Here is a 23,505-nt window from a genome sequence, read left to right on the forward strand (position 1 = left end):
GGTGGGGTGGGGGCCAGTTAGGGGTGACCAGGCAGGCAGGCAGGTGAGCAATTAGGAGCCAGCAGTCCAGGATTGTGAGAAGGATGTCTGACTGCCAGTTTAGGCCCGATCCCAGCAGTTGGATATCCCCCAAGGGGTCCCAGGTTGGAGAGGGTACAGGCTGGGCTGAAGGGACACCCCTCCCGTGCATGAATTTCGTGCACCGGGCCTCTAGTACATCTATAACTTTAAGACTACAATTCTGAGAAATATTCTATTTATCAATAAGTGTATTTCCAGAATCTAAGAAAACATAATAGTTCACTATCTACATACAGTCTGCTATAACTAAGCTTAACCACTTTTTCTAGCTTCTGGATAAACATTAAATTAACTTGTCATCTCAATATCTCTCCTTTTACATAAAAACTGCTTGTTTAAAATATTCTTCTTTTGCTTATTATCTATTTAAATGTATTTTTAAACTCTTTTTTAAACTTCCGCTTCCTTTTCCTGTCACTTTTTAAAAATTAAACTTTAGCTGACTGACTTCAGCAATATAAAGGTATATATATTTTCCTGTATACAATTTAATACATGTTCGTAAATTATTTTTCTCCCTTAAGGTCAAAGGAATTGTATTTAAATCTTTGGGTTTCTCTTTGTGTATGTCCTATATTTTTAATGTTATATTCATTGTAAAAATAAAAGCAAATATAGTATGTAAACAGAGAAATAGAAAATTCAAATTAGTGAATGTTTCCAGCTTTGTTAATTAAGTTGCATTCTTGAATGATAGTTGAATAAGAAATGAAAAATATTTGCTTTTGGGAAGTCATTGTACTAAACATGTAATTTAAAATTTTAATTTCTCACAGGACTCAAAAGCTTATTACCACCTGCTGGAACAGGTTGCTCCAAAAGGAGATGAAGAAGGTATTCCTGCTGTTGTGATTGACATGTCAGGACTAAGGGTAAGGCCATGTTCCAAGCTCTGTTTAGAGAACACAATGCTGCCTTTGCATTGGGGTCCCATTGACCTGTATGACCTGACTCTGAGGTTGCATGAGGGGACATCTCTGTTTAAAGCCTTTAAAAACTGTTAACAGTTTGGGGTAATAATTGTGGGAAATTTAACCTGGAAATAAATATTAAGGAAAGAAAGAAACTAATACCAATTAAGTGCCATACACCATACTAGGCACTTCTGTATATTTCTCATCATTTAATAGGCTCCACAGTACCAAGAGGTATTATTTCCATATTTAGGTTCCTGAGTATTATTTCTGGAAATAGATGAAATATTTATACAAATAAATAAATTCTCACTTTGGTGATGAAAACTGATCAGAAGGCTTAATTAAGATCATATGACAGATTTTTGGAAATAATTTGATCCAAATCTGGGGCCCTTTTCCTCTAGCAATAATTTAAAAAAAAGGAATCCCTTCTTGTTGAGTTCCTCCAATGTGCCAGGTACTGTGCAAGGCATGTTGCGTATACAGCCTCTAATCCTTACAAACATCACTGAGGTAAATGTTAAACTGCTTTATTGTTGAGAAAACTGAAGGTCAGAGAAGCTAATAATTATCTTATGGCCACAGAGCCCAGTGCCTGGTACAGCAAGAATTTAAACCTAAGGGTGGCTCCAAAATTCACCCAGCCACAGCCCTCCCTCACTACATCACTAAGGGTAATGGGAGGAAAAGATTGGGCAGGATGTGTGAATTCTTAGAAGTGTCTTGTTTGAGGATTCTTAAAAATAGTGGGCATAGCATGAGTCTGAATGTCAAAACTTTAGTTTTGCCACCATTTTAATATTGATCTTGAGAAATCATCTTACCTATTTTTGTGCCTCAATTAATATTATTAGACTTCAACCCAGCCGTGGGCAAACTATGAATAAAACTAAAAAAAAAAAAGACCGTACCCTTTTATGTAATGATGTTTACTTTGAATTTATATTAGTTCACACAAACACTCCATCCATGCTTTCGTTCCGGCCCTCCGGTCCAGTTTAAGAACCCATTGTGGCCCTCGAGTCAAAAAGTTTGCCCACCCCTGCTTCAACCCAATGAGTTAATATTAAAATCAATTCATTCCTGAATGAGAAGTAAAGCTCATGAACTGTATAATGTATATAGTGTTATCTAGTAAAGCATCATATTAAGAAATAATTCTAGTCTGAAGTTCTGTTTTCTGAAAATTGGTGTTTTCATAGACTCTTCAGAGCTTTAAGGACAGTGGATCATAATTCAACAAGAGTCTTTTAATAAGAGTCTGCTTACAAATGACAGGAGATTCTCTAAAACTATATGAATAAACTTTTTAAATATATATATATATTGTTTTCAGAGAGGAAAGGAAAGGGAGAGAGAGATAGAAACATAAATGATTGGCTGCCTCCTGCATGCCCAGCACTGTGGATTGAGCCCACAACCCTGGCATGTGCCCTTGACTAGAATCGAACCTGGGACCCTTCAGTCTGCAGGCCAATGTTCTATCCACTGAGTCAAACCGGGTAGAGCTGAATAGACTTTTAATATGTTCAGTGAGTGGTTCTCAGTCTGAAGTCTGCAAAAGCCAAATTGATATTATATATTTATTAATGACAATATGTAGCTTAAATAACTCATCATGTTTATTTTATTTAAGTTGCATGTATACCATTTCAGTGTGGGAAATGTGGTTATACTAGTCATACATTTTCAATGGCAGATATAAATATCTTTGATGAACTAAAAATAGGAATATAATTTATTACTTAATAAATAAACATTTTTGGTAGAAAAGAAATAATAAAAAGTAAGCTCAATGGTTGAAGATAATTAAATCCACTTAATAAATTGTAGAATCTACTGAATATTTTTTAAAATATATTTTCTTTGTTGATAGTATTACAAATATATCCCATTTCCTCCCATCCCCCCCTTTACTCCCTCCTCCCAGCCCTTACCCCCTCACAAGATTTCACTATCCTATTGCCCGTGTCTATGGGCTATGCATATCTATACTAATAAAAGCCTAGGTGGCCCTTGTGCGTGATGTCACCACAAGGTGGCTACCACAAGATGGCCACCACAAGATGGCCACCACAATATGGCCACATGCACAGTGGAGGCGGGGCCTGCCAGCCGCTCTGTGCAGTGAGGCCTGAGGGTCCTGTGGCTCTGCGTGGTGTGGAGGAGATTGGTCCTGGCATCTCCGCCACCTTGCAAGGAGGAGGCAAGTCCCAGCTGAGGAGGTGGATCTCAGCAGGGAAGGGCAGTTGTGGGTGATCGAGCTGGCAGAGGAGGGCAGTTGGGGGCAATCAGGCCGGCAGGGGAGGGCAGTTGGGGGTGATCGGGCCAGCAGGGGAGCAGTTAGGCATCAATCAGGCCAGCAGGGGAGCAGTTAGGGGCCGATCAGGCTGGCAGGCAGAAGCAGTAAGGGGCAATCAGGCAGGCAGGTAGGCAAGCAGTTAGGAGCCAGCAGTCCCGGATTGTGAGAGGGATGTCCGACTGCCAGTTTAGGCCCGATCCCTCGCAGTTGGACATCCCCTGAGGGGTCCCAGATTGGAGAGGATGCAAGCCAGGCTGAAGGTCACCCCCTCCCCATGCACGAATTTTGTGCACAGGCCACTAGACCTATATAATAAAAGGGTAATATGCAAGTTGACCCTAATGGCTGAATGACCTGGAATGACCAGTCGCTATGACACACACTGACCACCAGGGGCCAGACACTCAAGGCAGGAGCTGCCCCCTGGTGGTCAGTGCACTTCCATAGGGGGAGCGCCGCTCAGCCAGAAGCCAGCTCATGGCTGGCCAGTGCAGCGGTGGTGGCGGGAGCCTCTCCCGCCTCCATTGCAGCACTAAGGATGTCCAACTAATGGCTTAGGCCCACTTCCACAGGGGGAGCGGGCCTAAGCCATTAGTCAGACATCCCCTGAGGGCTCCCGTGCTGCCAGAGGGATGTCTGACTGCCAGCTTAGGCCTGATCCCCCGGAGAGCGGGCCTGAGCCATCAGTTGGACATCCCCCAAGGGGTCCTGGACTGCGAGAGGGCACAGGCCAGGCTGAGGGACCCCTCCCCCCACAAGTGCACCAGGCCTCTAGTAAGTATATAAGTTCTTTGGTTATCTCTTCTCATCCTACCAACCCCACATCAAAGTATGTCAGTCTGTTTCATGCTTCGGGTCTTATTTTGTTGTCAATTCATTTTTTTTTCATTAGATTCCACAAATAAGTGAGATCATGTGATATTTGTCTTTCTCAGATTGACTTATTTCACTTAGCATAATATTTTCCAGGTCCATCCATGCTGTCCCAAAGGGTAAGAGATCCCTCTTTTTTACAGCTGAATAGTATTCCATAGTGTAAATGAACCACAGCTTTTTTATCCATTCATCTACTGATGGACACTTGGGCTGTTTCCAAATCTTAGCTATGGTAAATAATGCTGCTATGAACATAGGTGTGCATGTATTCTTTCTAATTTGTGTTTTGAGGTTTTTAGGATAGATTTTGAGAAGTAGGATGGCCGGCTTCCGGCAGGGTCAAATGGAAGTTCCATTTTTAATTTTTTGAGGAAACGCCATACTGTTTTTCCATAGTGGCTGCACCAATCTGCATTCCCACCAGCAATAAACTAGTGTTCTCATTTCTCCACATCCTCACCAGCACTTGTTATTTGTTGATTTCTTTTTATGATAGCCATTCTGACAGGTTTGAGGTGGTATCTCATTGTGGTTTTAATTTGCATTTCTCTGATGATTAGTGACTTTGAGAATTTTTCATATGTCTTGGCCATTTGTACTTCCTCTTTGGAAAAAATGTCTATTCCAATCTTCTGCCCATTTTTTTATTGGATTGTTTACCTTCCTTTTGTTGATTTGTATCTTTATGTATTTTGGACATTAACCCCTTATCAGACGTATCATTGGCAAATTGTTTTCCCATACTGTGGGCTCCCTTTTCCTTTTGTTGATGGTTTCTTTTGCTGTGCAGAAGCTTTTTATTTATATTTAGTCCCATTTGTTTATTTTTTCCTTCGTTTCCTTTGCCCTAAGAGATGTAGCCATAAACATATTGCTACATGAGATGTCTGAGATTTTACTGCCTATGTTCTCCTCTAAGATTATTATGGTTTCATGCCTTACATTTGTCTTTTATCCACTTGAGTTTATTCTTGTGTATGGTGTAAATTGCTGGTTGAGTTTCATCTTTTTGCATGTGTCTGTGCAGTTTTCCCATCACCATTTGTTTAAAAGACTATCTTTACTCCATTGTGTGTTCTTGCCTCCTTTGTCAAATATTAATTGACCATATGGTATGGATCAATTTCTGGGGTCTCTTCTGATCCATTGGACTATATGCCCATTCTTGTGCCAACCCATACCAGGCTGTTTTGGTTATAATGGCTTTGTAGTATGGTTTTCTATCAGTATTGTGATCCCTCCTATCTCGCTCTTCTTTCTCAAGATTGTTGCATCTCTTCTGGGTCTTTTATGGTTTCATATAAATTTTTGGAGTCTTTCTTCTAGCTCTGTGAAATATGCCATTAGTATTTTAATAAGAATTGCATTGAATCTTTAGATTGCTTTGGGTATAGACATTTTAATGATGTTAATTCTTCCAATTCATGAATATGGTATATGCTTTCTTTTGTTTGTATCTCCCTCCATTTCTTTTTTTAATGTCCTATAGTTTTCCAAGTACAGGTCTTTTAGCTCCTTGGTTAAGTTTATTCCTAGGTACCTTATCTTTTTTGTTGCAAAAGTAAATGGGATTGCTTTTTTAATTTCTTTTTCAGAGTTCATTATTTGTGTATAGAAATGCCATTGATTCTGGGTGTTGATTTTATATCCGGCTACATTGCCTAATTCATTTATTAAGTCTAGTAATTTCCTGGTAGAGTCTTTAGGGGTTTCTATGTACAACATCATGTAAACTGCAAATAATGAGAGTTTTTCTTCCTCCTCTTCTTATCTGATTGCTGTGGCTACAACTTCCAGTACTGTTTAATAAGAGTGGTGAAAGCAGACATTCCTGTCTTGATCGTGTTCTTAAGAGAAACACTTTTAGTTTTTGTCCATTGAGTATGATGTTGGTTGTAGGTTTGTCATATATGGCCTTTATTATGTTGAGGTATGACCCCTCTATTCCCACTATACTGAGAATTTTTATCAAAAATGGGTGCTGAATTTTATCGCATGCCTTTTCTGCATCTATTGATATGACCATGTGGTTTTTATCTTTTAATTTGTTTATGTGATGTATCACATTTATTGATTTGTGAATATTGTACCAGCCTTGCTTCCCTGGAATAAATCCCACTGATTATAATATATGATCTTTTTAATGTCTTGCTTGATCTGACTTGCTAATATTTTTTGAGGATTTTAGCATCTGTGTGCATCAGGGATACTGGCCTGTAACTCTCTTTCTTTGTAGTATCCTTATATGGTTTTGGAATTAGGATAATGTTGGTTTTTTAAAAGGAGCTTGGGCGTGTTCCTTCCTCTTGGATTTTTTGGGATAGTTTGAGGAAGATAGGTCTTAGTTCTTTGAATGTTTGGTAAAATTCACCTGTAAATCCATCCAGTTCAGGACTTTTGTTTACTGGAAGTTTTTTCATTACTGTTTTAATTTCATTAGTTGTTATTGGCCTACTCAGGTTTTCTGATTCTTCCTGATTTAGTTGTGGAAGAATCTGTTTCTCGGAATTTGTCCATTTCAACCAAGTTATCTAGTTTGCTGGCATATAGTTGTTCATAGTATTTGCTAACAATCCTTTGTATTTCTGTGGTCCATTGTTATATCACCTCTTTCATTTCTGATTTTACTTATGTGGGTCCTCTTTCTTTGGTTCTTGAGGAGTCTGGCTAGGAGCTCTTGGATTTATTGATCTTTTGTACTGTCTTTTAAGTCTCTCTATCATTTATTTCTATTCTGATATTTATCATTTTCTTCCTTATACTTCCTCTGGAATTTTCTTTCTGTTTTCTTTATAATTCATTTAGTTGTAAGGTTAGATAGTTTATTAGTCCTTTTTCTAGTTTCTTGAGTTGCCTGTGGTACTATGAACTTCCCTCTCAACACTGTTTTCACCATGTCCCATAGGTATTGGTTGTATGTTCATTTTCATTTGTCTCCAGGAAGTTTTTAATTTCTTGCTTGATCTCATTGGTAATCCATTCATTGTTTAATAACATGTTATTTAGCCTCCATGTATTTGAGTATTTTTATTGTAGTTGATTTCTAACTTCATGCCATTGTTATCTGAGAAGATGCTTGGTATCATATCAATCTTCTTGAATTTGTAGAGACTTGTGTTGTGCCCTAACATGTGGTTTATCTTTGAGAATGTTCCATGTGCACTTGAGAAGAATGTATATTCTGTTGCTTGGGTTGAAATGTTCTGTAAATATCAGTTAGATCCATCTGATCTAGTGTGTCATTGAAGGCCTCTGTTTTCTTGTTAGATTTTTGTCTTGGAAGATCTATCCAGTGCAGACTATGGGTGCTAAAGTCTACTATCACACACACACACACACACACACACACACACACACACACACACACATCTACTATGACTGTACTGCTGTTGATTTCTCCCTTAAAGTCCATCAAGAGTTTTTTTTATGAACTTGGGTACTCCTATATTGGGTACATATATGTTTATAAGGGTTATATTTTCTTGTTGAGTCATTCCCTTTAGTATTATGAAGTGACCTTCTTTGTCTCCTGTTAAGGACTTTGTTATGAGGTCTAATTTGTCAGATATGAGTCTTGCTACTCCAGTTTTTTTTTTCCTGCATGGAATATATTTTTCCATCCCTTCATTCTCAGTCTAAGTGTATTTTGTTCTGAGGTGGGTCTCTTGTGGACAGTATATATATGGGTCATGTTTTCTTATCCACTCAGTCACCTTATGTCTTTTGACTGGAGCAAGGACTTTGTTATGAGGTCTAATTTGTCAGATATGAGTCTTGCTACTCCAGTTTTTTTTTTCCTGCATGGAATATATTTTTCCATCCCTTCATTCTCAGTCTAAGTGTATTTTGTTCTGAGGTGGGTCTCTTGTGGACAGTATATATATGGGTCATGTTTTCTTATCCACTCAGTCACCTTATGTCTTTTGACTGGAGCATTTAAGCCACTTACATTTAAGGTTATTATTGAAAGGTATTTACTTACTGCCATTTTTATTTTCTTTATGACTATGATCCTCTCTCTCTCTTCTGTTCTTCTTAAAACAGTCCCTTTAACATTTCTTGCATTGCTGGTTTGGTGATAAATGTATTCATTTAACCATTTTTTATCTGGAAAGCTTTTTATTTCACCTTCAATTTTAAAAAATAACCTTGCTGGATAGAGTAGTCTTGGATTTAGGCCCTTGCTTTTCATTACTTAGAGTACTTTATGCCACTCCCTTCTGGCCTGAAGTATTTCTCTTGGGAAGTCAGCTGGCATTCTCATGAAAGCATGCCAAACTTGAGGCTGGCGGGCTGAAAGTTTGACATGCTTGTTCTAATGGGAACTCCTTTTTAGGTAAGGTTTTGTCCCTCTTTTGCTGCCTTTAAGACTCTTTCTTTGTCTTTAATGTTTGCCATTTTAATTATGATGTGTCTAGGTGTGGGTCTCTTAGGGTTAATCTTGATTGGGACTCTCTGTGCCTTCTGAACTTGTGTGAAATTTTCCACTAGTAAGTTGGGAAAGTTTTCTGTCATTATTTCTTTAAACAGGTTCTTTGTTGCTTGCTCTCCCTCTCCCCCTTCTAGTATTCCTGTAATGTGGATGATGTCATGTTTCATGTTGTCCTGGAGCTCTATTAAGCTATCTCCCTGTTTTTTAATTCTTTTTTCTATTTGCTGCTCTAATTGGGTATTTATTTCTACCTTGTCTTCCAAATCACTGATTCAATCTCCTGCTTTATCCAATCTACTTTTAATCCCTTCCAGTGTATTCTTTATGACAGATATATCATTCTTCATTTCTGTATGGTTCTTATTCATGGCCTCTATTTCCCTTTTCATGCTGTTGTAATTTACACTAAGTTCCTTAACCATCTTTATAATCATTGCTTTGAACTCTATGTCTGATAGCTTGCTTGCTTTCTTTTCATTTAGTTCTTCTTCTGGAGATTCCTCCTTTTCTGTCATTGGGGGTTGTTTGTTTGTCTCCCCATTTAGCTGTCTCTTTGTATTTGCTTCTATGTGTTAGAACTGCTATGCCTCCAAGTTTTTGTGGGATGGCCTTATGTAAAAAGTGTCTGGAAGGGTCCAGTGGTGCATTCTCCTTTTTCACCTGAGCTGGATGCTCTAGGAATGCCCCTGTGCGCATTATTTGGGCTCTCCTGTTATAATTGGATCTGGATTGTTGATGTCCCATTCGTGGGAGGGTTCTCCCCTCCAAATTGCTGCCAGTGAGGTTTAACCCCAATGTTGTTGTGCCAGCTGTTATATAGCTGCTTTGAGCCCACTATTTCTGGGGCTCGCTGTATTTTGCTTTGATGTTTGGTGTGTCTACCCTGGGCCTCCTGGGAGCTTCTCAGTGCAGATTAATGTTAATTACTGTACCTTTCTGGCCCTGGGCAGCCAGATTGAGGTCCAAGAGGTTGAAGCCCCTAGTAGTCCAGTGGTCAGGAACTCCTTTGACCAGAGGCTGGGTCTGCCTTGAGTCTCTCACCTTGATTGTCCCTGTTCTGAGCTATATTCCCTTCCCTACAAAGCTGGTCCCACAGGTGTCAGCTGCAGGCGCTTGGGGTCCTGCTAGCTTTTGCTACACTCAGCAGCCAGAGATGGTGTCTGCGCAGGAAATCCCGCTGGTGTTAGCCTCCCTGCACCATCTGGGGTGGTGTCTACTGAATATTTTAAAAAACAGGACAGCAAATCATTCCTCTGAAATGGTCCTGTATAGAGATGAGAGGACTGGATTACTTAACTCCCAAGATTCCTTTTATTTGTTTGTTGTTGTTGTTGTTATTCACTTGATTTTTTTATTGTTTTATTGCTTAAAGTATTACAAAGAGTATTACATATGTCTCCTTTTTTTCCCGCCCTTGACAATCCCCTGGCCTCCCCTACCCCCCAGTGTCTTATGTCCATTGGTTTTGCTTATATGCATGCATACAAGTCCTTCGGTTGATCTCTTACTCCCCTCCCTTCTGCCCCCCAACCCTCTCTGGCCTTCCCACTGCAGTTTGACAATCAGTTTGAGGCAGCTCTGCCTCTGTATCTATTATTGTTCAAAAGTTTATAATGGTCTCTATTATCCATGAATGAGTGAGATCATGTGGTATTTTTCCTTCATTGACTGGCTTATTTCACTTAGCATAATGCTCTCCAGCTCCATCCATGCCGTTGCAAATTGTAAGAGTTCCTTCTTTTTTACAGCAGCATAGTATTCCATCGTGTAGATGTACCACAGTTTTCTAATCCATTCATCTACTGATGGGCACTTAGGCTGTTTCCAGATCTTAGCTATGGTGAATTGTGCTGCTATGAACATAGGGGTGCATATATCCTTTCTGATTGGTGTTTTTGGTTTCTTGGGATATATTCCTAGAAGTGGGATCACAGGGTCAAATGGGAGTTCCATGTTTTGTTTTTTGAGGAAACTCCATACTGTCTTCCATAGTGGCTGCACCAGTCTGCATTCCCACCAGCAGTGCACGAGTGTTCCTTTTTCTCCACATCCTCTCCAGCACTTGTCGTTTGTTGATTTGTTGATGATAGCCATTCTGACAGGTGTGAGATGGTACCTCATTGTTGTTTTGATTTGCATCTCTCGGATGATTAGTGACTTTGAGCATGTTTTCATATGTCTCTTGGCTTTCTGAATGTCCTCTTTTGAAAAGTGTCTATTTAGGTCCTTTGCCCATTTTTTGATTGGATTGTTTATCTTCCTTTTGTTAAGTTGTATGAGTTCCCTATAAATGTTGGAGATTAAACCCTTATTGGTGATAAGATTCCTTTTATTTGTGATTTTTCAGATTTCGGTTCAGGAGAATATAAATAACAATATGCTGTTATTGGGTGTCTATTTGAGGTTAAACACTAAAGGTTTCCTTCAGTAAGATTTCCATTTCTTTTTCTGTTATCCACGTCTACTTTGTGCATGGAGAGCCTTCACCCAGCCTTGATTTTTTCATTGCAGGAGAAGGATGACATCCAGAGGGCAGAATGCATGTTGCAGCAGGCGGAGAGGCTGGGCTGCCGGCAGTTTGTCACAGCCACAGATGTTGTCCGAGGGAACCCCAAGTTGAACTTGGCTTTCATTGCCAACCTCTTTAACAGATATCCTGCCCTGCACAAACCAGAGAACCAGGACATAGACTGGGGGGCTCTTGAAGGTAACTGAAAGCCAGTTGATTGAGAGTTTAAAAAATCATTCACAATTCTAGGCAATTCAAAATCACCTCCTAAGCAAATATAAAACCCAAACAGATTATGAATTCTCTGATACATAACAAAGGAAATAAAATAGATTAATCCAGTCAATTACAGCAAAGCAAGAAAAATCAAATATTATTACATCACATCCATAATACATAGACTTTATCCATTATCAGAATTGTTTTAGGCAAAACAATGAACTTAATTATCAGATGAAATAAATCCTAACTTCCAAAAATCTAATTATGTACTTAGGTCACTGAGTGTTAATTCCTAGAAGCAAGAAATTGCAGCCACTCGTCATCTAAAAATGTTTTTTAACTATTCTAGGAGGTGTTTACTGAGGTTTTTGTTTTGTTTCTTTGCTTTGGGTTATGGGAGGCACACAACCATATTTTGAGGCAGAATCCCTGACAATTATAGTTTGGGAGTTGATTCCCTAAGTGTGAACAAAAAAGCGTATAGTGTTACTCAGTTTCTAACAGGTAACAGTGCCAGAGATGGTTATTTTAATTCCCATCATGAGTTAGTCTCAATACTGAGACAGGAAAATCAAAACAAAGTTAATATTAAATGACTATTGCCAAAGAAAGGAAATGCAGATTTAACATATTGTTGATCATTTCTCCACAATGCTTTACTCTAGCTAGAAATGCAAAATTAATTTGTATTCCAACACTGCTGCATTTGTATCATTTGATAAATTGTGGTCAGTGGTCCATGCATTTTGCTGACTCCATGTATATATATCAAGCCTCTTATCACCCATTTCCAGCTGTCTCTAGAACATTCGCCTTTGGATTCTTCACTAACACTTGAGATTCAGCATTTACAAAGAAAAATTGATCATTTCTCCCACACACATACACCACTGTCTTTCTATTCTACCCTTCTCCCATCCCCTTCCTTCAGAAAGTCTCCATTTCCATTAACCTTACCATTTTTTTCTTTAATTACCAAATCCCTCAGTTCTACTTTAATATCTTCCTCACCCCTAAATGTATTGAATCAGCAAATACTAATAATTCTTCCTATAGAATGGCTTTTTGATCATTATTTTTCCTTTCTGCTCTTTTAGACTTTTGTTAAATCATACACCAACTATTTCAATAGGTCTTGGGGGCCTATTCCTCCATTCATCAAGCTCTTAAATGTGCTAGTGTCAAACACTATCCCCTCTGCATGTTTAATTTAATTTAAATGTATATTGCCTTCCAGAAATTCTACACACTGCTGTCAGGCACATCACAATACTGCTTTCATTATATCTCGGCCTTATTCAAGAATTTATTATAGTAATATAAAAAAGAACCATAATGATTGTCTAATATATCAACCCAAATCTGCTACCTCACACAAATATCCCTGATCCTGGTTCCAGCCACTGGACAGCATTATCTCCATGCACAGAACAACACAGATCCCTGAAAAATCAGTTCCTAATGGTTTTAATAAGGCCTTGCCTATCACTCCCTTTGGGTTCATATTTACTCTATCTCCTAATCCCACCCCTACCATATCCTTAAATCCTCTTCCCTTTAATCATCATTAGCCAGATTTTACCAGTTCTAGAAGGTGAAGCTCAAATCCCTCTCCCTCCAAATTTAGCCCATACTATTCTCTTCCCTATCTCAATTCAAATATCAAACGTGTCTACCTCGCACATTAGCTCTCTAGCTTACATGAGCTCTCTTTGATGACCAGAAGTTTTTCCAGAAAGAATGTAAGCCTTTGAGGGCCAACTGACAGTTTTCTTGCAAAGGATCTTGCCCACTGCTAATAAACACCAGAGAAATACTTGTTAAATTGAAATAGAAAAATTAACACAGAATAGCAACCTCATCCAAATCCATTAGGGTTTATTTAATTTTTAAAATTCTACTTCAGTTTTTATTACAATCTCTTTAGTTAAACTTTAATAAGGCATATTGTCTAGGGGCCTGAAAGATAACCAGTCTTCATTAATTTAGGTGAGACAAGAGAAGAACGGACATTTAGGAACTGGATGAACTCCTTGGGTGTTAACCCTCGAGTCAATCATTTGTACAGGTAAGAATATTTGGGAACTCTTGAGACCTTGAAAGATGCCCAAAATTTCAAATACTGCTATGATATGCAGTTCTCTTCACAAAATGTGTGCACCTTGATGCAAAGGGGAGAAGTGCCAAACTGATCTGCAGATGATGGATGTTCAGAAAAAGAGAGACTCACTTTCATACACCAACCTGGCTAAGTGTTTCATACAAAATCATAACCTAGCAAAAGGACAAATGTACTATATGTTGCCAGCCTATGTATGACCTGCTCACAAGTAGGCAAAACAATAAATGTTAAGTTTGTGATTGTCTCCTATGTCACTTATTAGAGCCATATTTTTTTTCCTGGAGGCAATGAGTTTTAGTTGAAGGAACATAGGTCTTCCTAGGGAAGACCTCAAATAAGTTCCCTCAATGTCTGAGTCAGTTTCTTTACCTCAAAAGATGGAGCTGTTTACATCAATTTTACCAAATTGTGAATATTCCTTAAGCTAATATATAAAGAAATGCCTAGCTCACTATAGACCCTTCATAAATGTTCGTTCGCTATCTGAGAATTCTTTTGTGTTTGCTTTTTGTTCAGTGACTTATCAGATGCCCTGGTCATCTTCCAGCTCTATGAAAAGATTAAAGTCCCTGTTGATTGGAACAGAGTAAACAAACCACCATACCCCAAACTGGGGGGCAATATGAAGAAGGTAAATATAGATGTTCCAGTAGGCGTAAGCCTGCAAAACCATTCTGTGAATACTTTATCAGGAGGCCAAACTTAGAAGATAAGTAATGTTTATCCAGGGTTTAAAATTACAGTCGAGCAATCAGAAATCTAGTTTTATTAAAGCGAGTTGCTTGTTTATTTATTATTCCATGTTGGATGTCTTTAAATATTATGCTGTAAAAATTCTAATTAAGATAATTAGAGCAGGGCAGGGTCTCTTCCCCCCAGCAAGATTCTCATTCTAATTTTCCAAAAAAATGGAACTTTGTACTCACAATTTGACTTGTACAAATAGTTTGTCTAATGTCAACACAGTGAGAACACATTGTTATGGAAAAGTAGCAACACGGTTGGCACAAACATTTCCTACTATACAAGCATAGCCACAGGAATATCTGTCTCACATGTCAGTCCACTGTGTGCATGTAGAATAGAGAATCCAGATTTTTCCAGGCCAACCTTTAGGAATTCAGCTATTTTAGGAATATTACAGACAGGTAACTGAGCATGGCTCCCTGTTTATGTAGTGCGATATGGCCATGAAAATGTCCACAATGATGAATTTATTTTGGTTTTACACTTAGAGTACACTGTGAATATTTTTTGGTAGAAATGGAAGGTTTTATTTAAGAAAAGATGGAACTTTCTGTGTCTAATTTAGAATCCTAGAATTGCAGAAGCAGGCAAGACTTGAGAGATCATTTAATCTGGCCATGTTTATTTCATTTTGTCTTTATTTTTGTTATCATAATTTTTTTTTTAGTATTTTAGCACCATAGAGATGATTACATTAGATTGTTGTCCTCTTTCTTCATTAACAGCTTGAGAATTGTAACTATGCTGTGGAATTGGGGAAGAATCAAGCTAAGTTTTCCCTGGTTGGCATTGGTGGACAAGATCTCAATGAAGGAAACCGCACACTAACATTGGCCTTGATTTGGCAGTTAATGAGAAGGTAATGCAACTCAGGGAAATAGCTTTTTATTGAGTGTATTATTAACCTAGAAAAGTACTAGAAAATTTTTAAGAATGTGACTTAATCTAGGAAAACTATATTTTAAGCTAAACTTAAAATCAAAAGTCTTTTAAAAATTTTTCCTTTCAGTTCTATCAGTTTTGTTTCAGGTATTTTGAAACTCTTATTAGGTTCATAAATATTTTAGATTATTTTGTCCTTTTAATTAATCACCCCCTTTTCATTAGGGAATGACTCTCTTTATGCCTGGTAGTAGTCTTTTCTCTGAAATCTACTTTTTGTGATATTAATTTAGCCACTTCAGCTTCCTGTTGATTAGTGTTAACATGGCATATTTTTCTTCTATCCTTTTGCTTTTAAATTGACTTGTGTTAGTAACAGTCTATTATCTTTAAAAGGGATTTTTTCAAAATATGGGGGAAATATGCTACATTTACCTACATATTTGCCATTTCTGATACTCTTCTTTCCATGGTATAAATACAGATTTTTATTTGATATCATATGCCTTCCAGTGGAAATATTTGTAATAGAGCAGAGGAATAATTTCAGCTTCTACATGTCTGAAAAGTTCATTTTCATTTTTGAAAGATATTTTTTTCAAAGATAGTGTTTAGTATCTTTTGGTCTGCATTATTTCCAAAGATAAATCTTTTTTTATCATTTTTATATTTGTATATCTTTCTTTCTCATTTTTATCTTTCTTTCTCTGTATATAATATGATATACAGAGAATATATTTTTTTCTCAGGCTTCTTTTAAGATTTTCTCTTTATCACTGGTTTAAAGCAATTTGGTTATAATGTCCTTTGATGTTGCTCATGATTGAGATTTGTCATGAATATGTGGGTTGATAGTTTTAATCAAATTTGGAATAATTTTAGCCTTTATTGCTTCAAATATGTCTCCTATACTTACCCACCCTTGTTTTGGGGGAGGACTCCAGGTACATATATATTTGGTCATTTGAAAGTGCCCAGAGTTCATTGAAGTTCTATTCATTTTTCTCTCTATTTTTCCTTTTTTTCTCTCTATGTTGTATTAGGGGTGGTTTCTATTGCTTTGTATTCTAATTCATTACTCTCTTCTGCAACATCTAATCTTCCATTAATCCCATTCAGGGTATATAATGTTTATCCAAGACATTATGGTTTTCAAGTATAAATACTTGATTCGGATCTTTTTGGCATATCCCATAGCTCTTTCCTCTACCTTCTTGAACAAACAGAATATAATTACAATAACTGTTATTTCTAGGTCTGTTTCTATTAATTGATTTTTATCCTCATTATGGGTCATATTTTCCTACTTCCCTGCATGCTTCCTAATTTTTTTATTGTATATGAGACATTGTGAACTTTTCCTTGATATGTACTGGATATTTCTGTTTTCCTCTAAATAAATATTCTAGAATTTAGTCCTGGGATGCAGTTGTTACTTACTAAAAAGCAGGTGATCATTTTAAGGGTTACTTAAAGCCTTAATTAGTCTTGAGTTAATTTTGTATTTCAATACTGAGATCATCTCTTTTGAGTACTTTACTTGATGCTCCTTGTATCATATGGTTCTTCCACTCTGACTGATGAGAACCAAATTATTGCCACCCTTGAGTGAGCTCCAAGCATTGTTCTGCCCATTCATTTCTGACAATTCTTTTCCGAGCCTCTGGCAGTTTCTTCACATGCACGCCAAAGACTTGAGGCACACCCTCTGAAGGTCTCTGGAACTTTCTTTCTAAATGATTCTCTTCTTTACAGGTGGCTTTCTCTTCTCTGGTATTCTGTCCCACAAATCCTAGGCACCTTGGCTTCCTCGAGGTTTCAGCCCTCCCCTCAACGCTATGCTCTATTTGGGTTCCTCTCCCTGCACTGCAGCCTGGAAACGCTTCATGCAATAAGCTGGGACAATCTTAGGGCTAACCATGTTTGGTTGCCCTCTTTCAGGGACTACTGTTTTGTGCTTTCCGTTACCCCAAGTCTGAACACATTGTTTCATGTGCTTTTTCATTGTGTTTTAGGTATCTAAGGCAGCAGGGTAAATCAGGTCCTGTTAACCGCCTCATGGACAGAAGCAGAATTTTCTGCTAGTTCTTTAAAAAAAATTAGCTATCTTTTAAAACTGACTATAAATTTGATTGCTATGAGAGCTAGATGTTGGTATTATTAGTAATAGTGGAATATAATAAGATATACAAATATAAAATAAATTATGAGAAAAATAAGCAATTTGGGGTACAAAAGTATTTTTAGGAGACTTTTAGAAAGCAAATCTGTAAGTATAAAATAGTTTACTTTTAAATGCTTTGCTTTGTCCCCCTATAATGATAGCTCTGACTGGGCAGAAGTCTTATAACACTTACTTAGAGCCTATGTTAATGTGACTTAATTCATTTTTCTACCTGGAAGGAAGCTCCAGAAACCACATGTCACCTTATCTTACATCTAATAAGGTAATGGCAACCACAAGGTGTGTTGTGTGTCTAGACCAGTGATGGCAAACCTATGACAAGCGTGTCAGAGGTGACATGCGAACTCATTTTTTTGGTTGATTTTTTTTTGTTAAATGGCATTTAAATATATAAAATAAATGTCAAAAATATAAATCTTTGTTTGACTATGGTTGCAAATATCAAAAAATTTCTATATGTGACACGGCACCAGAGTTAAGTTTGGGTTTTTCAAAATGCTGACCCACCGAGCTCAAAAGGTTCACCATCACTGGTCTAGGCATTTCAGCTTCATGCCCAGGCCACCGTCTGCAGGTCTTCATAATAGTCCTCGAATTATGTTAATGTTTCCAGGTGCTTAGGATAATCAGACATGATTATAATAGCTTTCACAGTCTGATTCACATTTGTTTTATCAAGTATAGTTCTCTACTACCCATTTCTAACCTGGGGCCTCCTTGAAGTCTGAGGCAGGTGTCATAAAACTCCTCTGGCCCAGAAAACTCTAGAGCTAAAGAAACTTCAACTCTATCTCCTTTTTTACTTCATGTATCTAGACCTGTATGTTTCTAACCAATGCATTTTCACCAGTGCATTTTCAGAAACTATTTTTGAACTTTTCTCTGTTGTCTTTCACATGTGCTTTTAACTCTTAATGAGCTGGCTTTGATACTGATTGTTTTAAAAACCAAAGCAAAAATATTTTTAGTTGCAAAAGTTAAATTGACCTGTGGGTTTGAATATAAAATAATCTTTGATATTTTCTGTTTTAATTATTTAAAAACTCAGGCCAATTCTATTCTATTTTGAATTTCATAATATCTGAAAATCACCTTGTAATATAATCTTTGTTGTGGAAGTCTTATAAAAATGTGGCCCAAAGTCATACTTTATGGCTGGCATATATATAACAATGTCTAGTCTACTACTGCCACTGTTGCCACCTGGTTAATGTCACATTTCTCATGAGTGTCTACTATATAAGAATTGTGCATGTAAAAAAGTGGAGAGAGAAATACATTACTGTTGAAGGCGATGAAATGACTAAAAATTATGTAAATGCCACCAGAAGAAATGTATTTCTCTATGTGCTACACATTAACAGACCTATTAGAGGCAATTTTAGCTGGAATTTATTTCATTGGATTGCACAGATGTGCTAAGGTCATTTATCTGGGCAATGAAGGGCATGCCATTTTTTCCCCTGAGAACAAATAAGAGATGTATGTTTAAACCTTTCCCTTTTAGTAGCCTGAAAATAGTCCTCAAGGTGCAAAGCTGGCAAATAGTGTGTGTATAAATTTGGAGACAAAAGCCTGAAAGAAGTAGGCTGCCGGTTAGACTCCAGCAAATGAATACAGAGTCTGAGTTAGACAAATGAGAGGATTCTCCCCAAATCAAACAGTCTAGGACAGTGAATTTGGCATAGGTCCTTGAAAAACAAAACACAAAGGTTTGTCCTTCTGGTTCAAAAGTTAAATAAATAAAACAAGTGTTGGAAGGCAGGAAAGCAACAAAGTAATGGCTGCAGCTCCTGGAGGCCCACACGCACACACCTCTCCAATCCTGCTTGGTTGACTGAGACCCTGGCTGAAGCTGAGGCTCCTGATGCCAGTTCATTTTGACAGAGGAGAACTTTTCAGCACAGCACAGTTTTGCAAACACCTGTGGTACTGGGATCTTGTCTGGAGAGACCTATCAATAATAGCACAGTTGCCCCAAAACATATTTGATGATATGGAGTATTTCACAAGGAAAATCATAGGTAGACATAGGCCAAATTTATTTCTGTTTTAAATTTTTTATCTACATTTAAAGCTTAGAGTTGAGGCTCCAACCTAATTGTATCCTTCCTTCCCTTTGTTTTTACCACTGTCCTCACCAGCAAGCATGGGGCTCCATTTTAAACCTCTCCATCTTCCGTGAGGTGGCAGAAAGCCAAATTTGTGTTCACCAGAGCTCTGTGCCACTGTGAGGGGCCATTCTCAGACACCTGAATGCAGTGAGCTGCCGCCATGGTTTTCTCCATCTTTTTAAACTTCCCTGTTCTTTAGTGGCTTTTTAAAAAATATTTTCATGGATAGACTTTTGTGTAAAGGTGAGCTTCTCCTCTGTGCCATTTGCTTCCCTAGCTCAAGAAGCAGGTCAAAAGCACTGCTTCTATCCATGTGAGAGCGTCAATAAAACAGGCTGGGGCTCTTGACAAAGAGAAGTAAGAATTCTTCCTGAGATGAGTGAAGCTGCTAGATTAAACTTTGTTTTCATCAAACTATACAGAGATATGACCTAAGGAGGCAAACACTAATGTACCATCCTCAATGACTTTACTAGGAAGAAATGCTTAAATGTTATGGTAGATGATAATAACTTAATACACATGGAAACAAGAAGCTAGTGTTGCCATAAAGCATCATCATTATGAACAGATCAAAACTAGGGCCTTTTTCTAAACTAGGGATATTTTAAAAATTTACCTGAGACTTATCCCATTTGTCCTCATTAGTCTTTCTCATTTTGGTCCCCTCTCTGGGTCCACATTAAATATTACCCATCTTGACTTTCTTTTTGCTTTCTATGGGAGAAACCATTCTATTTATTTCACCCACCACTTCACTCCTCCATATACTAGATGCTCAGTATGTACTAGGCACTCTGCTAACCCCTGAAAACAATATGATGAACAAGGTTATGGATTTTGTCTGAGATGACATGGTAGGCAGAGACATGCACATCAACTCCATCAGAAGTTCTGGGAAACAAGTAAGTGCTTCACTGAAAATTGTTCAAAGAATTAGAAATCCCTTCCCAGAGAACAAAGCTGAATCAGAGAGTCAGGAGGATGCATGGTTTGGTCGGGGAGCTGCTGATGGTTCTGTGAGATTGAAACGTGAGTGTGTTTGGGGAGTGGGGGGAGCTTGAGAATAAGGCCAAGAAGAGAGGAGGGAATAAGAAATAAGAGGTTCATTGAAAAGAGATACCAAGGCCAAATTATGAAGGACCTCATGTACCATTCTAAGGAATTTGACCTGTATTCTTTGAGCCATGTCACTTTAAATGACATGACCAGAACTGTACTTTAGAAGGGAAATTCTATGAGGAGGAGAAGCAGAATTAAGAGGAGACAGTTGATTTGAGGGTGTTTGAAGAGGTATAATTGAGATGACTTTGATGCCAGATTGGTAAACATAATTACACACACACACACCCACACACGGTGGAGCAAAAGTAGGTTTATAATTATTTGTATGGAAAATAATAATAATACAAGAATAAACTCTGTATTTCACATACTCTCAAATATGAACCTATTTCTGCCCTGCCTGTATATAATTGCAGGAGCTCTTTTCCTCCCGGCTACAATGATGAAAAGATGCTGTAACCTGGAGGAAGCAGGGCATCACTCCTATTTCAGAGATTAAACTTGAAAGCCATGTGGGAAATTGTGGGAAAATTGTGTTTTCCATAGAATCAGTAATTGGGAAAGTACACCCGATGGATTATGTACACAATCCTAGGCAACCAACTAGAGGGTGACCTCATTTGAGTAGGCCCTCCCTCCAGACAATGGCAGGATACTTGAGTTTCAGAGTGAACAGTACACACTGAAACCCTAGCCCTGAAAGTTTTACATGGGTAATTTGACCCTCTCCTGCAAGCCTGAACCTTTAGGCCAACAAACCTGCTCAAATGCTTGGCTTTCTTCTGTGTATTTCACCTTTCAGAGGGAGTTGCCTTAGGGAATGGTGAGTCTTATCTGTTCCATGAAATGTTAAGAGCTTTGAAGCTTCCTAATAAGTTTCACAAACAAAACCAATTCTTATAACACTATCTAAGGTGATTCTTACTCTCAGACTGGAGCTTAACTTTGGTTTCTACTTTAAAGTGACCTTCACTGTGAGGTATTCCTAACATTTCTGTTCTATGATATAAGAAGGAAACTCTTTTACATACATATATTTAATATGTTGGCTACTTGGGCCTTTCTAACATTGACTTTTTCCTTCTTTGTTTATGGTTCCTTTAAGCAAAGCATTACTGGTTCAGATCTTTTGCATCATTTCCCTTCCCTTGCTTCTCTTCTCATCTGCCTTCTCTTCCGACCCAAGAAGCAATGACAGTGCTTAGGAAATATTTGCTCTGCATCTCATTCTAACAATCATAAAGTTATATTTTAAGTTATCCTAAAAAGAACTAATGTGTGTGTGTGTGTGTGTGTGTGTGTGTATGTGTGTGTACATATATATATATATTTCCCCCCCATCCCCCACTAATGTAACGGTGTCCAGGCTATCTTTTGTGACATACCTAGAAAGAAAAGATATTTTCTACCTTAGCTACTTTCTGTGATATTGAAATATTTAGCAACTTTTTTTCCAAAAAATCATTCTTGATTTTTGTTCAGGTACACACTGAATATTCTGGAAGAAATTGGAGGTGGGCAAAAGGTCAATGATGAGATTATTGTCAACTGGGTAAATGAAACATTGAAGGAAGCAGAGAAACGTTCATCCATCTCTAGTTTCAAGGTAAAATTCTTAGTCTACTGCTCATGACCACCTGAGCTCCATGCTTATCATTACTGTTTTCTATCTGTTTTAAAGTGACCTTAAGTGTGAGGTAGTTCAGGTTCCCCTCCAATTTTGATTTTGCAGAATGACCCATTATTGTTTTGATGTTCATAGCTATTTCATTGACAAATTTCTTGTCACTTTCTCCTGTAATAATTAATTTTAAAAACCAATCATATTTACGTACATTTTAGGTTTTGTTCTTATAAAGTAATAACAAATATGATAATATTTTTTAATCTTTATTGTTGAAAGTATTACATATGCCCCCTTTTTTTCTCATTGACCTCTCCCACCTCGCACCCACCCCACCCCAGGTCTTCACCAGCCTATTGTCTGTGTCCGTGGGTTATGCATATATTCATACTAGAGGCCTGGTGCACAAAATTTGTGCACAGGAGGGGGGGTCCCTCAGCCCAGCCTGCACCCTCTCTCCAATCTGGGACCCTTAGGGGGATCAAGCCTAAACCGGCAGTCAGACATCCCTCTAACAACCTGGGACTGCTGGCTCCTAACCACTCACCTGCCTGCCTGCCTGCCTGATCACCCCCCCTAACCATGCCTGCCTGCCTGATCACCCCTAGCCCTTCTGCCTGCCTGCTTGATCACCCCTAACTGCCCTCCCCTGCCAGCCTGATCACCCCTAAACACCTCTGCCTCAGCCCTCTGCCACAGTGGCTATGTCCAGAAGGAGGACCGGACAACCGGAAGATGTCTGGTTGACCTGGTCTAATTAGCATATTACCCTTTTATTAGCATAGATGAGTTCATTGGTTGATCTCTCCCCCACTTCCCTCCCCTGCCTTCTCTCTGAGGTTTGACAGTCTGTCAATGCTTCTATGTCTCTGAGTCTATTTTTGTTCATCAGTTTATGTTCTTCATTAGATTCCACATATGAGTGAGACCATGTTTTGATAATATTCTTAAAATGTGCACAGCTCCATGATTCAGATTGTTAACATTATGATGGTGAAATATAAAATGCTAAAAGATCTCCCATGCAGTATTTTCTGAGAAAAAAGCAGTTGAGTACTTGTATCCAAATCCCATTTTTATTAATAATAATAGCATTATCTTTTATTAAATTTCTTAGCTCATGTTTTATACATTAACAGGATCCTTCCTCAAGGGACCTATACACTTGATCCATATTATAATATCTATGCCATCTTATCTACATTTTTCTGGTTTAAAGGTCAATATTTGGAGAAAGGACCACTTTGGAGTTGTATTAACAGGTTCAGTGAGGCAGTTGATCATGATATCAATCCTCTGCTTCAAAATCAAGAAAAAAAGTAAAATCTCCTCCCACCAGAAAGGGCAGAAAGGTTGGGCTGTACCAGGAGTGCCCAGTCCCAGTGAGTTCATCACACATAGCAGTCCTTTCTGTCCCCCCTCCACCT

At 38.1% G+C, this 23,505-nt stretch overlaps 1 protein-coding gene across 1 annotated transcript in view; it reads left to right on the plus strand.

The window, feature by feature from the left end:
• LCP1 (lymphocyte cytosolic protein 1 (L-plastin)) overlaps nucleotides 1–23,505 on the plus strand; it is a 67,607-nt gene that overhangs the window by 38,121 nt on the left and 5,981 nt on the right. The window contains exons 9-14 of the mRNA XM_005861394.2: nucleotides 858–953; nucleotides 11,120–11,315; nucleotides 13,329–13,407; nucleotides 13,978–14,092; nucleotides 14,934–15,067; nucleotides 21,937–22,060. Coding sequence (XP_005861456.1) covers nucleotides 858–953; nucleotides 11,120–11,315; nucleotides 13,329–13,407; nucleotides 13,978–14,092; nucleotides 14,934–15,067; nucleotides 21,937–22,060 — 744 coding nt within the window. The remainder of the gene's footprint in view (nucleotides 1–857; nucleotides 954–11,119; nucleotides 11,316–13,328; nucleotides 13,408–13,977; nucleotides 14,093–14,933; nucleotides 15,068–21,936; nucleotides 22,061–23,505) is intronic.

Source organism: Myotis brandtii, unplaced genomic scaffold, assembly GCF_000412655.1.
Source record: "Myotis brandtii unplaced genomic scaffold, ASM41265v1 scaffold15, whole genome shotgun sequence".
NCBI lineage: Eukaryota > Metazoa > Chordata > Mammalia > Chiroptera > Vespertilionidae > Myotis > Myotis brandtii.